The sequence below is a fragment of the Pleurodeles waltl genome, chromosome 8 (assembly GCF_031143425.1).
Source record: "Pleurodeles waltl isolate 20211129_DDA chromosome 8, aPleWal1.hap1.20221129, whole genome shotgun sequence".
NCBI classification, from domain to species: Eukaryota; Metazoa; Chordata; class Amphibia; order Caudata; family Salamandridae; genus Pleurodeles; species Pleurodeles waltl.
In genome coordinates this window covers 834,345,339-834,363,035 of record NC_090447.1, presented here as the reverse complement: position 1 = coordinate 834,363,035, position 17,697 = coordinate 834,345,339, and the positions used below count along the sequence as shown (strand labels likewise).

Below are 17,697 nucleotides of genomic sequence, written 5' to 3'. Positions count from 1 at the left end.
AAGGAAGAACTCAGAGAGCGGGGCAGAAAGGGGGTCAACAGACTTGTCTGTGCACCATGCCACAAATGTCATCCAATGACAGGCATTTACCGTATTGGCTGCCAAGATTACGTTACAGACTTTGGGCGGAAGGTCGAAAACTGTCAACTGGTGCAGCTCAATCCCCACGCAAGAAGGCGGAGACTGGACAGGTTCAGGTGGAGAACACTGCTCTGCTGCTGCGACAGTAGATCCTCCCAGAGGGACAGTCTGATCGGAGGATCGATTGCCATGCTCAGTAGATCAGGATACCAGACTTTTTATGCCCAGTCCAGAGCCACAAGGATTACTTGGGCTCAGTCGTTCTTGTTTTTCTTCCGAACTATGGGCAGAAGTGATAAGGGTGGAAAGGCATACAGAAGGCCCGAGTTCCACTCCAGACGAAAAGCATCACCGAACGAATGCCGCCTTGGAAACTCCAAAGCGCAATACTACTCACATTGCGTATTCTTTGCAGAGGTGAACAAATCTAACCAAGGCTCTACCCACTACTGAAAGAGACCTTTTGTCACCTTCGGATGGAGATGCAATTTGTGATCAACTAAGCATTGTTGGCTGAGTTCGTCTGCTCTGGTGTTCAGATGTTATTCCACCAAGAAAATGCCCTGATGTTTCAGCCACGTCCAGAGGTGCAAAGCCTCCTGACAAAGGGTCCATGACCCTACACCACCATGCTTATTGCAGTGGTGTTGTCCATGAACACCTGCACCACCTTCCCCTTGATAGAGGGAAGAAATGCTTTCAATGCCAGTCTGATTGAACGGAGCTCCAGCTGGTTGATGTGGAGTCTGGACTCCACCGGAGACCAGATGCCTCTAATCTCTGCCTCTCCCAGATGGCTGCCTCTTCCCAGGAGTGATACATCTGTCACTATTATCATATCTGGTTGGGGAAGGGAGAGGGATCTACCTCTGACCCAGTGGCGGTTTGTTAACCACCATTGCAGAACTTCTGTAGGTCCCTCTGAGATCTGGACCATGTCAGAGAGAGTCCCCTGATGCTGCGCCCACTGGAACTTCAGGTCCTACTGCAGAGCCCATATATGCGATCTGGCATGTGTCACCAGCAGGATACAGGAGTCCATGAGGCTCAGCAGTCAGAGTCATTCTCACCGAAATCCAGGATAGAGGATGAAACATCTGTATCAAAGCCTGAATATCCTGGACTTGACGATCTGGAGGATAATCCTGAAACTGCACTGTGTTCAGAACAGTTCCGATGAAAGGGAGCATCTGAGAAAGAGAGTCAGGTGTGACTTCTGCACATTTATAGTTAACCCCAGTGAATGCAGGAGGTCAGCCGTAGTCTACAGGTAGGAGATAACAGCATGGGGCGAGCCTGCCTTCAAAAGCCAGTCGTCAAGATTGGGGAAGACTGAAAACCCTGATCTACGCAGATGACCTGCAAGCGCTGCCATCACCTTGGTGAACATTGAGGGGTGCTGGTAAGGCCAAAAGGGTTCACAGTGAACAGAAAGTGCTTGTGGCCTACCATGAATCGCAAGTAAGGTCTGTGGGAGGGCAGGACAGGAATATGGAAATAAGCACTCTGGAAGTCCAGCGCTACCATCCAATCTCCTAGGTCCAGGTTACAAAGAACCTCAGCCATAGTGAGGATTTGAACTTCTCCTTTTTGAGGAAGAGATTGAGGTACCAAAGATCTAGGATAGGGTGGAGGCCTTTGTCCTTCTTGGGTATGAGGAACTGGTGGAAATAGCAACCACAACCCACTTCTGGCACAGGAACCCTCTTCTCTCTATAGCTCTCTTGGCCAAGAGAGACGTAAACTCCTCTCTGAGAAGGCCAAGTGATCCTCTGTCATTCAATCGTAGGATGGTGGGCATGGCTAGAGGGGTAAGTCTTGAAGGGGAAGCAGTAGCCCCTTTGGACTATCCGCAAAACCCATCTGTCTGATGGACTGCCAGTGGAGCAGGTGGATCCTGCCTCCGACTGGTCCCTGGTCGGGGAGAGTGAAACTAGTAAGGTTTGGAGGCAGCTGCAGAGGGGCGGGAAGGCGGTGGACTGGCCAGACCTCTGGCTCCCTGATCCACCAGGGCAGTGGATCCCATGTCCTTGACCATGAAGAGGCTGGGCAGCATGCGTGGCACAGTGACTGGTCGGGAACGGACGTGACTGAGCACCCGTTCCATAGCCACGAAAGGGGCTAACAGGAGACAGAGGGGGATGCTGCGAGGCCCAAGGACCCTGCCATAGCACAAGAATCCTTGAAGCGACTGAGCGCATAGACTGCTTTTTCCCCTAAAAGACGGTTGCCATGAAGGGATGAGGTTATCGTGGACTGCAATGCCAGGCTGGCAAAAGAAAACATCTTCAGAAGTGTGTCCAGCCTCTTCGATTCTATATCCAGGGGTGTAGGAGGGAACACGCCATGGGTGGTAGAGGCTTGGATGACCAAGCTCTCGGGGTAGGGTGTTGCATAAGGAAACTTGGGTCGCCCAGAGCAGGGCGATGGGCAGTAGCTGTGCTGGCGCGGAAAGAAAAGAACTGGCATCAGCGGGCGAGATGGCACGTATATAGGACCTGCAACACCATCTAGCGTGGACGACACAGACGATGAATGCAGAGCCAATCGGCACCACCTAATGGCACACAGGGGTGCTGCCCGAGAAAAAATTTACAGATCCAGACTGACACCTGGGGGAAATTCTAAAGTAAGCAATCTACAACTAGTAGATGTGTCTATTAGATACAGCATGCATTTTTGTTACTATGCAAAGCACTCTGCTGTCCTCCAGGGACAAAGCTACCCTATATCAAGGCACACAAAACAAACAAATTATCAAAATATTAGAACTTTTTTCATCAAAAACCTTCCCAGGGATTTTAAAGATGATTATTTTCTTTTAAAGCATAGTGGTGCCATTTCACATTATAGGTAACGTTTATGGATTTCCATTATAAACAAAAAATGGCTGCATTATACCAAATCTTATCTTCTATATTTTGTTTAATCTTTGAGCCAATTGGTATTGATAGATATTAACTAAAGCTGGAAGTGCAACTGCAAGTCACCCACATAAACCTTTGGTACAGATCAGTCTTAGGAGTCGGAGTCTAAGCCATAAAAATGACTACTTTCCATTGAAGATAGCTTGTAATATTGACTACAAAGCACTCTTCTACACAAATATTAATGTACACATCTTTGTCACTGTAGGAACTGTCTAATTATATTAACTGTAGTTTTGTTTTACTTTACAGTGTCAATATCATAGAAAATACTCCATAATATTAAATGAAAATAGTAAAGAAATAAACAAATGCTGTGTAACAGAATTTGTTGAACATTGCACTATGTACAATATCAGCTTTCAGGACCCTTCTAACCAACCCACAACTTTGATCTAAACCTTACTTTTATAATTGTGTATTATATTATTGAAGACAGGAATGTTTTAAGATCCACAAAGCACATTTAAATAAATCACTTCCACAATGTACTTAAAACATCTAAAATATAAATCAAATGCAACTGGTCAATTAAAGTATCTCAGTAGTGGATATACCAGTGCGGTTGTCACATGAAAAGTGACTCAGAAGCAGATTTATCAGTGCTATAGTCACAGGGCAATCAAAAGGTGGGCACAATATCATTCAAAAAACCTAATTTTGAACTATAAACTAGAATAACTTTTTTGGCTGGAGGTTTAATAATAGGCAATTTCATAGCTCAAAACTTATGGTGGTAATGTTTTAACATTACAATGTCTAAAATACATAGAAGGCTAACTTTCAAGGGCATTGCCATGTTTCTTTCACTAAAACTCTGGAATGGGACCAGATGTATGACTCAGAGTAAAACACCGGGTGTGCATGTTCATCCGCTAAATAGAAAATAAGCCACTTGCAATGGTTTACAACTCCCTATTTTTCTTTGTAATAAATTCCAAAGTCCCTTAAGATGTGGTGTAAAAGAAGGATCTTGTGATTAGATATATATGCAAACATGGTAAGTGTTAAATTAAAACAAAAAGAACTAAAATGGGATTAATCCAAGGCAGACATTGTGGATTGGGATAATTTCGACTCTAAATATGCATACTTGGATTTCTGTGAAGTCATTCAACATACTGCTGTTCTGTAACTAAAATAGTTTATAGTTGAACGGATAGATGGCATATGCCCTCGAACCAGGATTCCATTTTGAATTCTTACTACCCTGGTTTTGCACGGATTCATGAGCTCACGAAATTATGTGATGTAAAAATGGTTTAAAAATTTGCCATCCACATAATTTTTGAGACTGTATTTCAAGATTTTATAATCAAGCTAGAACCTATGTCTTTGCACAAAAAGTAAAATGTACTATGGAAAAAAGAATTGCAGAAAAATGTTTGAACATTCACTGGTATTTGAAATCCGTACAGCTAGAAGGTCAGCAGACACAAATGTATGTGCTATCTAGTTTGAGGTCTTTTTCCTATTGCCACACCCTAAAACATGACCCAAGACAAACATTAAGGGGGAACAACACACACTATGGAATCTTCCACTGATTAAAAGGCATTGCATGGTCAGTGCACAGTATGTGCTTATATTACACACTCAGAAACCCTGGATCTCGTTCTTAGGAACACATGGTAATATGGAAAACACACCAATTGTGACTCATGTAACGCTATGTACATGATCACATGTCAATGCGATATACAGGAATGACTACTATCAAAGATTGCATGAGAATTAGTACAAACCGCAGTACAAATAGATGTCACTAACACAACCAGAATGACCGGTCACTTAATATCCATAGGGCACAGTGAAGACGATATATGATAAATGATATTAGAAAAATTGAAAATGAACCGCAATATAACTGCGGTTCTAACAGTACGGGAATACAGATGGGTGTACAGAGTGAGTAAACAGTGAGTTAATGATGAAATTCCCTTTTCAGCACACTAAATAACTGAGGAACTGGACAAAGAATGAGTGGTAACCTTAGTTCCCTGTTCACATACTACCTTTTCATCTCAGTTAACCATACAACATACTCTAAGGATTACACTATGATGTCACCGAGAGAAAAGACTAAGATTGGCATGTGATGCTATGGAGTACCATTGCCTATATACATTATGTGCAAAATAGAAATGTATGCAGGTAGCAACCATTCCGACAGTAAAAGGCATCCCAGTAATAGGATATTACTGTACAATGATTTTCTATACGTATAGTACTTTGCCCACAATCCGCCACGTGCATAGAACATAAGACATTCCTACCAAGTTCTAAAGATAAATATCAGTATAGGGCACTATGACAATAGTACTTTAATAAATAAATAAATAAGGATGGTCACGCAAATATGTTGGATAATAGTCCAATTTGTATCGAAATAATATGCCAGAGACTATCAGGAAGACCAAACAGTACACTGATGTAGGAACTATATTCCCCAAATACTACCCACATTCTGTGGTCCCAGGTCATGACAAAAAGTTGCCGGCTAAAATCATGGCATCTTAATAGTATGGGCAGAAATGTAAGAACTACATTTCCCAGATACCGCCAACAACAGGTGGCCCCTTTCACGGTGCAAGAGCTGACATAAGAATGCTACGCGGCTTCACCCATGCATTACAGATCGGCACTTGCTTTTAAAACAAGGATGCAACCAGACCACACTGACACAAGTGATTGGTGGCATTATAGCCAAAAAGCAACACACACAACCCTTGGAGTGGTAAGACAGAAATTTCCAAGTCTACCCTGAGACAATCAACAGTAAGAGGGTTCAAAGTTTGCTAGTGTGTGACAACAGACGTGTCCCACCAACATTTATATGGTGTGATTAGGTCCCTACAAGATTAAGAGTTCAGATTTAAAAATTCACATATATCACACAGCAAAGAGACAGACTTAGTTCCCTTTGCACAGATGCGCACGGGGAGTGAGATACTGCATGCTCTTCGTATTGTGCTGCTGTGATCAATGCAAAGGGATATAGACACAGTTCCCTTTGCATTAACATGCAAGAAACAACAGTAATGCATTCACTATGTATTGTGTTGTTGCTATAAAATCTGTGTTTAGCCTCTGAGAACACACCGGGTTTAAAATAGAAATAGATCTTATTAAAGCCCCAGATACTGTTGGGGTTGTGAAAAAGGGCTAAAACATGTTGATGCAGTATTAAGGTATTAGATTAGTAATTTTCCCCCTAAACACACCTGTCTAGTAGTTTTTAACCTCACCAGTAGCACCCAAAATAAAGGGAACCTAGGTTGTCCACTAGGTATATTTTTTAATATTTTAAATCCCTGTTGGTATTAGGAAAATATCTAAAGTGCTTCCTGGCACAGGGCTGAGCCCACCCTGTTTTTTTGGGACCTGGGAGTTACCCGATGATGAAACATGACACCAATAATATGTGGGTCCACAATAAAAATATTTAAAATTCTTTCAGGGGAAGGATGCTAAAGCTATATTCAATCACTAAAAAAGGGTGGTAGGATACGTTGCTGCAAAATGACATTCCTTAACTAGGCAGCCGTAGCCACCTCTCCTCGAATAGAATGAGCTCTTGGTTTGACAGGAGGGGGCTCATTGACTAACTGATAAAGGGTAATCCATGAGACTATCAATCTGGAAATAGATTGTTTAGAGGAAGGTATGCTAGTATGGACATTACCATAGCGGACAAAGAGAGTGTTAACTTTACATAAGAAGTTGGCGTGATTAGTTAAACTCTCAAGACCTTTCTGACATCAAGAGAGTGGAGGAAGCTCTCTGTCAGAGAAGAGGGACTACTGAAGAAGACCAGCAGAGAGATGGTTGATGCGAGTCAAATACAACTTTCAGGAGGAAAGTAAGGGCAGGCCCTTAAAATCACTATCTTGTGCTGAAATATTAGGTAATGTTCAACTGCAGATAAATGCTTGAAGTTCACTAACGGTTCTGGCGGATGTAATAGCCACCAATAAAGCTAGCGCCAAAGTAAGATGTTGTAGTGAAGCCTTAGGTAAAGGATCAAAGAAGGGAGTTGTCAACTGAGAAAGTTCCAACATAAGCTCCCATTAGGGTGAAAGGTGTCGTCTCTGAGGAAATGTCTTTTTTAGATTCCCAAAAGTTTATTTCACAAAAATTGTGATGAAGGATTTTTGCACAGGTACTTTTCTTTTATCCGTGATGGCTGCCAAGTGAGCTTTCACAGCTACTTAACATTGCCAAGTAAATCAGGTATAGCATGACTACGTCCTCTAGATAGCTCATCGTCATGATTATTTTGAAGGCACCAGATCACAAATAGAGAACAGGCTCAGTTTGCAGGGCACTTCCTGTGAGGTACCATGGACATGTGAAGGAGGGTAAAGAAACCACCACTGCCTCAGCCACACTGAGGCAATGAGTATCATTGTTATGCTTGAGTGTATCATGCACACTTAAACTAATGGGTCAGTAGAATCAGCTGAAAGACAGTAAGAAAACTCTTGGCCCAAATAATCAAAAGGGCATTACCCTCCGATCCCAATTCCCTAACTCTGGGCATTTTGGCCAGTAGTGAACACAACAGAACAGCAGCAGTGCGGAGTCACACGACGCCACCTACTAGCACGCAGAGGTTCTGCTCAAACGTTTCCAGATCCAGTGTAGTGCCTGAGTATATTCAGGGGATGAGGAATCTGCGGTTTTAAGTCTCTATCAGAAAGTGGTTTTAAAAATACAGATGGCTAAAAGACATACAATAAACTGTGTGGGGGAGGTCTGTCAAACAGGGGCTTTATCGATTTAATAGTTCTTGCTGTAGAGTACATTTTAGCTGATGACTTCACAAAGAAGTTGATTTGAGTAAATACATGTTGGCATGTTATAGATTTAGAGGTTTATGAGCAAAGTGTGGGTATCACGTTCTCTAAAACTATCAATCACACACCTAGAGGTTGAAGAGGAACAGCTTCAAGATGGCAGCCTTCCCTGGGGTCTCTTCTTGTGGGATAAAAGTGCCCTCATCCACTATTAGTGGCATACTTCATCATAGGGCTGCTACTACATTCTTTGTTTCATCATCAGCAGGGGTGGTGCAATATAGTATTTTTCTACCATCACAATATTTGTAAGGGATCCAATTATTCATGTGCAGTTATAACTATCTTAAGGCTATCCTCTTAAACCTTAGTGTGTTTATTCTGGGTCCCTTAAATAGGGTAAAAAAAACAAATTTGGATGGTCTTAGGGTATTTTTACCCTGCTACATTAATATTACAAAATAACAGAAAATCAAGGCTCGTTAGTAAAAGTATTGAGAGATTAGTGGGAAACAATCCACATAAAATACACACCAGACAATTAAAGTTTTTCTGAAATACTCCTAGAAGCCTATGGTTTTAGAAAAAAAAGCAGTTTAAAACACCTTACAGAACAAAAGTTTGGTATTTCTTATGCCCCTTTATGATTTTTATTTTCTGATGTGTTGCTTTTCTTTGGAGTAGGGTGACCAGGAGGTTTAGACTTTGTTAAATTCCTCGGAGTAAAGCAAAACTCAAAAAAACTATCTGTTAGACTTTCAGAGGGATATGGTGCATACTATCATACAAATCCCTCAGAGCCATCGTAAAGGTAAACTGCCTCAATTCCATTTGCCTTGTAGGCTGCTACTTTTATGTCCGACAATTTTTAGTACGGCACCAAGTGCTTACCAAGAAATATTTACACAATTAGAGAGCTCTGGGACTTGGGACATTTTGGATGGACTCAAGTTCAAACAGATCTAATATGTGAACTTTGTCATTTTCTTAGGTGCAGCTATGTCTTTTTTCGTGTAGTGATGACCTAACTGAAGAGTTGTTTTACTGCTTTCAGAAAATCGTAGCCACTTACATACTTATGCCTACCACCCCTCCTGGCGTATAGGCCATCAACCAGGACTCTCCCAGCCACCTCTGATCTAGGCTTTTTTCAGTCTTATTCCAGGTGTAACCCATTTCATTGAAGTTAGCCATGAGGCATCCACACCAGGTGTTTCTTGGCCTTCCTTTTTACTTTTTTCTTATCCAGCCCCAGCGTCTTTTCATGATTTCTTCATGAGCAGTGGGTTGGAAAGTCTGCTTCCATAGGTCATTGTTGCTGATGATGTTCGACCAGCGGATTTGGAGAATCTTCCTCAGACAGGTGTTAATGAAGGTCTTGACTTTGTTGGTGGTGATCACTGTTGTCCTCCAAGTTTCTGTTCCATACAGCAGAACCGATATGTTGGTGTTAAAAAAACCTGATCTTGATTTGCAATGTTAGGTCCTTGAAGCACCAGATCTTCTTTAGCTGAATGAAGGCTGTCCTTGCTTTGCCTAATCTTGCCTTGATGTCGGTGTCTGTACTGCCCTGCTTGTCTTTGAAAAATTGGTGTCAAAGAGGACATAAATATGTGATATGTCTCAGCAGAAATGTAAAGTAAACAGTGCCAATATTTTAAATCAAGGATGCATTAGGAGAGAGTGAAAATCTGCCTAAAAAGGATCTAGTTGAGGGGGCATGGCTACGCCGGTCAACATGGCATCCACGTTTTAACGGAGCTCCGTGGCCAGCCATCCATCCGACCGAATCCTACCTGAACGAGCGGCCCGATGGTCCTGGGGGCCGCTGGACCAGCAGCAGCGCCCAGAGGACAAGGTAGACCCTGGCCATCGTGGCAGGGCGCGTGGCTGCAGCAGGTGTCCCGGTTTGAGGGGTTTAGGCAATGGGATGTCAATCTGGGGGAAATGGCGGGCACACCGGGGGATGCATTTTTGAGTAGTGTTGTTATGTTCTGGTTGGGGAGGAGGAGAGTGTTATCAATCACAATAACTGTATTGACCTGCCTCAATCAATGGTGCTATCATGTACTCAATGTCATGTTTTTGTTTTTCTCTTTTTTACGTTTAAACATAATAAAACTGGTTATTTTTTTTAAAAAAAGGATGCTATTTCTTTCATGGATTGCTATTCTGTTCTTTCCTGCATACTGGAGGCCAGGGAAAAGGGTGCAATCTAGAGAGCAAGATAAGTGATCACTCTTAAAATGGATCTAGTCCCTCAGGTGAAAATGTCCATATCTGACAGCTCATTTCATCAGCACTTGCTTGCACTTTGTCATACTCCCATTCCCTGAACCCACAGTTAATTATGAAGAGCACACAGGAGGCCTCTGATGGCCAGGAAGGTTTTTGCCAGAAATGCAGATGAGATATTGAACTCATTCTTAGGATTAGATATTAGTCACAGAATGAAACATTATAGAGGACTTCTGTTACTCTTTGAGGACAGGCTTGTCCCAATTAACTTAGAGCCATCTAATGAGACTAGAAAATGCTTCTACTGCAGAGTTAAACAGAGCTTTGAACATCAGTACTCCATACACATGTTTATGTCCACACGACACTCCATCATCGCTGAACAGAAGCATGCTGCCACTACTTCCCTTCCATTTAAAAACAAGCACAGGCAAGGTCAAGAGGTCAGGTGGTGGCTTTTGTTGTTTTGTAATAGTTTTTACAAAATCGTATTATTGGTGAAGCAGCTCTGCTATCATCAATCTAAAAATAATTACATCAATAAATAACCACTGGCTAAAAGCAAAATAATTTTCTGTCTCATAAATCATTCATTGCCCTTCTAGCCCTTTTTAGTTAAGAAAGCTACTTTGTGTGTGGATGTGCTCCTTGTTAAAGAGCAGAATGCTGTCACTCACAATGAAGGTAGCCAATATCTTAAGTAGGCTTACCCACTGCCCCAAACTGTATGCTATAGTATACATGTTGGAAAGTGCCCTTTTTGCAGGGTTATCCCCAAACTTATTGCCGCCTTCTTCCTATTTTTTCAGGTTTGTTTTTGCTGGTTTATTGTCTCTGCGCACTTTACCACTGCTAATCAGTGCTAAAGTGCAGGTGCTCCCTAGGTAAATTGTACTGTTGAATGGTTTATCCATGACTGACATATTTGATTTACTGGTAAGTCCCAAGTAAAGTGCACCAAAGGTGCCTAGGGGCAGTAAATCAAATGCTACTAGTGGGCCTGCAGCACTGACTGTGACACCCACATAAGCAGCCCTGTAAACATGGCTCAGATCTGTCACTGCAGTGTCTGTATGTGCCGTTTTAAACTGCAAATTCGACCTGACAAGTGTACCCACTTGCCAGAGCCAAACCTTCCCTTTTGGTACATATATGGCACCCCTAAGATAGGCCCTAGGTAGCCCCATGGGCAGAGTGCATTGTATTCAAAAGGTAGGACATGTACTGGTGTGTTTTACATATCCTAACAGTGAAATACTACCATATTCGAGTTTCCCTGTTGCAAGGCCTATCTCCCTCATAGCTTAACATGGGGCCTGCCTTTAAATAACTTTAAAGCTCAGATTCCCCTTGAGGGCAGATAGAAATAGGGAGTTTGGGGTCTCTGAACTCACAATTTAAAAATACATCTTCTAGTGAAGGTGTTTTTTAGATTGTGAGTTTGAAAACGCCACTTTTAGTAAGTAGGCATTGTCTTGCTTAAACTATTCTCTGACTCTACCTGTTTGTGGATTCCCTGTCTGGGTCAGTTTTACAGTTGGACTGTTCACACCTCTCCTCTAGACAGTGATGCAAAGGGTGCTGGAGTGTAGCCTGCATATCTTGATTAGCCATCTGAGCTAGAGTGGAGGGAGGAGTGGTCTCTTGCACCTGAAAGGACTGTGCTTGCCCTCACACAAAGCCGTCCCCAACCCCCTGGTGTGTGGCTGGGGTATGGCCTGGACAAGAAAGGATCTTGCAAACACATAAGACTTTGCTTTCAAGTTTGCCAACTTCAAAGACCGAACAGGGTATAAGAAGAAGACCCAACCCCCCCCCCGACTTTTAGAATCTTTTTGGAATCAAAAGGAACCTCTGCAAGGAAAAGTGCTGAAGAGCTGGAGAAGGAGTGCTTTCCTTTTGCTTTGTTGCTTTGCTGGACTGGCCTGCAGTAGCTGCTTCTGCCTGAAAAGAGTGCAAATGGTGAACCTTGCTGTGTATCCTGCTTGAGAGAGTTCTCCAAGGGCTTGGAGTAGAGCTTGCCTCCTGCTGGAAGTCTCAGGGGCACCAACGACTTCAGTTTCCTCGACCTGCAGCACTGTGGCCTGCATGTTTTGTGCTCTTCAAGAGGAAAAGCCACTGCGATGCCGCCAACAAAGCTGCTGGCCCGCACCGTGACCTACCGCCCCAGCACAGAGCCACACTGCCCCGCTTCGCACTGTGACCCTGGTCTCACAGACGCCATCATCAGACGACTTCACCGAACCACTGCTCACACCGCAACCTGTGGGCCCAGCACTCTGGCATCACCTGCACACACCGCAGCCTGGGCCTCCCTGACGCGGCCGCTCTTGCTGACACCAGTGCTGCTGCCTGTACCTTGGCCTGTGGATACTGCATTTCTCTCTGCCCCGCTTCACACCGCAGCCCTGCTCTCACCGATGCCCTTGGATGCCGTCACCGAGCCACTGCCTGCACCGTGACCTCTGGGCACCGCACGTCGCATCATCTCGCTTTGCACCGCAGCCCCAACGCCATCCTGACTTCATCAGCCAGGAGTTCGATCTGCAACGCGTGTGAACTTCAAGGGCCCGACGACTGCGGCACCGGTTCCTGAACTGACACTATCACACCAGCGACGGCGTTCTCTTGAGCTCACCACAAGGATCACGATGCCATGCAAATCAAAGGTATTGTTTGCAGATGTTCCCAACACCGTAGCTGGCCCGCAACGCTGTGTCCTACCTAAACTATTGGTTTTGTTGATCAAGACACCCTGATAGCCCCAGGTGGAGCTATCAACTTCAAGGAACTGTATTTTTGAGTAAATCTTGCAGAATTCCTATTCTTATTACTGTATGTTGGATTTTTATCGTATTTGCCATTGTTTTATAGATAAATACTGGCTATTTTTCTAAAACAGGTGTTGTGTCCTTTTGTAGTGTTTTCACTTATTACTGTGTGTTATATGCAAATGCTTTACACATTGCTTCAGAGATAAGCCTGACTGCTCGTGCCAAGCTAACAAGGGGGTGAGAAGAAGTTATTTAAGCGGGTATCTCCCTTATCCTGACTAGAATAAGGCTCCCTACTTGCTAAGGGTGCAAACCGACTGCAACCTAGAGACCCCCATTTCTAACAATATATATGTATTTCAAAACCATTTGGATCTATGAGTTTCCATGCAGAGCAAGACTAAGGATACAAATTAACTCGATCTGACCTCTAACCCTTCTGCAAACCTTGTCACAAAGTAGCACATTTTCCTGCAAACAGCAAAGTCATAGCAAGCTTTGTTCGGTAATGGTTCCCTCACTTAAATTTGGAGAAATCTTGGTGGTAATCGGTCTGGTCTCTGAGCATCACTTTCAAGGAAATCTCAGAGCACACACTCCACACAAGCAACCAGTGTTCAAAATCAATTTCTTAAATGTATGCCTCAAAATGCATTATTCTCATTGCCGAGTGATGATTCATACTTCACTGAATGTGGTGTGGTGTGGGTAATAGATATCACTATGAAGTACAAGTTTAATTATGATATAGGACAAATTGTGACCACTAATCAATTTGAGTTTACTATGGAGTATGAGCACCACAAAGAAGAGGACTGACAATACTGAGAGACTTGAGTAAATTACACTTAAAATGGGTGCCATAGTAAAACAAATGAAGTGTGACATGGCCCTCATATTATAACATTCACCAATGTAGCCTACTGGAGATTGCTTAGACAATTGAGATTATACCTGAAGCATGCAACTTTTTTTCATTCTGGTCTCACACAAGATAACTCCAAGCACAGACCAGACATGAAACTGAATAGCATACTAGGTAACTGAAAGGATAGGTTAGATAGAGGAGAATCTACTCTGTCCCTAGTTATAGCTATAGCACAAGCACAAGCAGTTAAACAGACGAGATTTACTGTTTTTCAACATGCTCTCATTCACAGATTCATGGACCAAGTTCCAAAGAATTTGACGTGAATACTCACTGGTTTTTAAACTAGCAGCCCAAGAATTTTGGTAATTGCACTTCTGATTTTCTCACTCAGTAGGTTTGGAAATCCTTTACTACATTGGTACTAGAATTCGAAAACCAGGACTAAGGCTACCATTTAATACTTAAAAAAGACTTCATTTGCAGCACGGGCAAATGAACATTGTATATTTACTGGGTGAGTTAATTTTTATATCTTATCAATATTTACATAATTCATACAAGTAAATGCGCTTTAAAAACGTAAACATTAAGTGGCTAATATTGCTGACAGAGCTCACAAACCAGTATGGATTCTGTACAAAATACAATAATGCACGCACTGGTGAATCACAAAGACACCAGTATAAAAACATACACACCATTATCAGTCATAAAAAGACCACACAGTATATCCTTTGCAGAATACACACTTCCATTTTTTAGACTTCTATGGTACGTGAACATTTGGCATAAAATTCTAGTAGGGGTAGGAGTGAACCATCAGAGACTCAAGAGTTGTTAAAACATCACATTATAGAGACAGAGCACAAAAATACATATAAGAAAAGCAGGTTGTGAAATAACAGGCATTTGTTAAGAAAAGCTCAGAAGTGCATTAGTTCTGGTGAGAGATATATGAGCAGCAGCTCTTACGAGATGTTGACCCCATTCTGTAACTATGGGCTGTCCATATACTGTCATAGTCAGAGTCTTCGGAGAGGTCTGAAGGCTCCAAGCGAGAAAGACTACTGCGACGACCCAAGGAGTCAAGACTTGATTGGTCATCATCAGCCAAGACGTGATTATGCATCAGGTCAGTGCCTTGCCATGCTAAGGATGTATATGGGTGGAATGAAATGGAGAAGGTGAAGAGGAGAAGGGTGATGTAAAGGAATAGCAACAATAAAAAATAACATAAAACAAAACGTAAACAATGATGGGAAGAGAAGGAAGAGAGAAAATATTGTTAAAAGGACAACAACAGATTTGTGCTTCTAATTTTCAAGCGAATGCTAGTAAGAAATTGTTTTTAGTTTGATTTACTGGTAACCTATAAAGCAGGCAGGTGACAATTTCAGCTTCAATAGAGAAAATTGTATGACAATGTCCACTAGGTATGGGTTTACCAATTCTTCCTTTTTGCCAATGGATGTTTCACCAAACCTTTTCAAACCAATACATTTTCTTTCACTTGTAGCCTGCTTTATAAGAAATACATGGCCTCCACTACTTATCTTTCGATTTAGAGCCACTGATTCATATTTAAATGTGCTTCTTGTGGGCTAATATTTTGAGGAAATAAAGACGTCTGCATTACACAAGACAATACTTATGCACATATTCCAAAGAGGTCTATTTTTTACAATCACTCTAAAAATACACTGGTTATATGGTAAAGGATTACATTTAAATCTCAGGCATCATAACACAACATCAGCTTCAAAATCAAGCCAACTGCCAATTCTCTAAGAGCTTTCTGAAGAAGGAAGTACGGGGGCAAACTATGCTTAAAAGTACTAAATGAGCGTGTAAACGCTGGAGCAGGAGTGGAGAGGGTGGTTGGTGTTATTCTAAAGGCGATGCCAAGAAAGTAAAGATAAGTAATGCTATGAGAGCCACAGACTTTTATATATTGGATGCTGTCAAAATGTCAAGAAAAAGCAGATGGTTAACAGTTGCATTTTTAGGACAAAATGAAAAAGCAAGACAAGTGTTTACTATGCAAGTGCATGAAAGCCCTTATAAGGCATATGAATCATGCCTTACACCCTTATTTCTCCAGCAGGCTAGCGAAAGCAGATTAAGAAGTTTTTTTTTTTGCGTGTCAAATTAATGTTACAAATGTAATGGAAGGAGTGAGTATTAGCCAGCTAGGCAGTAACTGTTTGGTACAACACAGTAATCGACTGGTTCTGGAAGACATATACAAATATGTAAACCTGTTTAGAGACCAAGGTATCTTTGAAAAGGAAATCTATTTATTCAAGAGTCAGACATGTGAACTTGCTTTTATCTGTAGCCTGGGCTGAGGATTCTTGAAAAGAAAAGATAAAGAGCAAAATATTTAAATTAAATGCATTTCATGTTCCACCAAAAACACAGAACGATTTTCTTTAAAAAAAAGAAAAAAGCTCTAACAAAGATAACTCCAGATTTAGGATGCAAAAGAAAAATAATTAACAGATTAAGAAAATAGACAACTTTATCAAGGGTTTTAAAAAACCCACAGGGAAGTCACTGATGTGGTCCAATGTATTTAAACAACACAGGCCTGATTAAGTATATCAAATGTTGTGAAACCTTCAACACGTGTTCACCTTCTTACTACTTAGGAAATATTTAAACTTACCTGTTTAGCTAAACCACTTAAAGGGACATGGTTGTTACATATCTTAAACATGCTTTATCAATTCTTTTTCATCAGTGTGGTACAGAAAGACACATTATGGTAAGGTAGAACAAAAGGCCCTGGCAAAAACCTCTCACCCATGAAGTCAAAATTGTTTTTACTATTTTCTGTACGCTATTTTTTTTATGGAGGGGGTAACATCACTATTCAGAGGAGGGAAGTCTAAAAGTGACCACTTATCTGCCCTATAATCACAACTCAAAAGCAGCTCTTTAATATCAGTCACTTGCAGTAAGTGGCACAAGTAGATTATTTTGATCTAAGTGCCTAACCAAACTAGTTACTTACCTTTAGTAATGCCTTTTCTGGTAGCGACTATCTAACCGTAGGTTCTCTACCTTAGAATACTCCTAAGGTGTCACACTGGAACTGGTAAATTTAGATCATTACCTTCAGTGCACAAGTAGGTGGTGATCGTCTCAATGTCGGAAGTGATGTTGCAGTGCTCATATAATCACCACCCTGGTGCGCTGACATTAGTTTCTTTTGTGACTATTTCTGTGCTACAAATGCAAAGCAATGTAAAAAAAACAATGTTTTGACCAGTGTGCAGTATCTAACGGGATCTGCAGGGTGAAGAGCTCAGTTCGCAGAGCTTGGAGGATGGGTACGTTGGTGAGTAATCTTTGGTTAGAGTCTCTACCAGAAAAGGCGTTACTTAAGGTAAGCAATTTGTCCATCTGATAGAGAATTCTAACTGCAGATTCCTGACCTTGGCATAGATATCCGAGCAATACCTCAGAGGTGGGTCTGCAAACTGGTTTAAACAATCAAATCCTGGAAGACTGAATGGGCAAAATGCCCGTCCCAATAGACTTGGCTATCCAAACAGTAGTGCTCCGTGAGGATATGGCAGGAAGCTCAATGAGCGGCTTGGTAGATGTCCAGGACAGGTACACTGGGTGACAACGCAGTAATAGTGGCCTTGGCCCGGATGGAATGGGCCCACAAACTTTCTGAAAGCTGCTTCTTAGCTAACGTGTTGCAAATCTTGATGCAGAGCACAATCCATTGAGGTGTACAGGTCCTATACATCCTTGCCCTTTCTCGCTCCCGTGAACTTGACGAAGAGCTGATCGATCACCGGAAGGTCCTTGCTGCAATCAATGTAAAAAGAGAATGCTCTCTTTGGGTTAAGGTGATGTAATCTCTCCTCCTCCTTAGAGTGGTGAGGGGAAACAAAAGTAGGCTGAGTGACGCTCTGGCCAACATAAAATGGTGTAACAACTTTCAGCAGAAAAGAGGCGTCCATACAAGAAACAGTTTGTCACGGAAAAAG

General features: G+C 42.1%; 1 protein-coding gene across 4 annotated transcripts in view; it reads right to left on the bottom strand.

The window, feature by feature from the left end:
* The window catches only part of ARHGEF7 (Rho guanine nucleotide exchange factor 7), an 832,785-nt gene that overhangs the window by 150,152 nt on the left and 664,936 nt on the right, over positions 1-17,697 (bottom strand). Inside the window, exon 19 of one of the 4 annotated variants that reach the window (XM_069205130.1) lies at positions 14,663-14,839. The exons of the other annotated variants lie outside the window; for them this stretch is intronic. Coding sequence (XP_069061231.1) covers positions 14,663-14,839 — 177 coding nt within the window. The remainder of the gene's footprint in view (positions 1-14,662; positions 14,840-17,697) is intronic. 4 annotated transcript variants of the gene reach the window in all.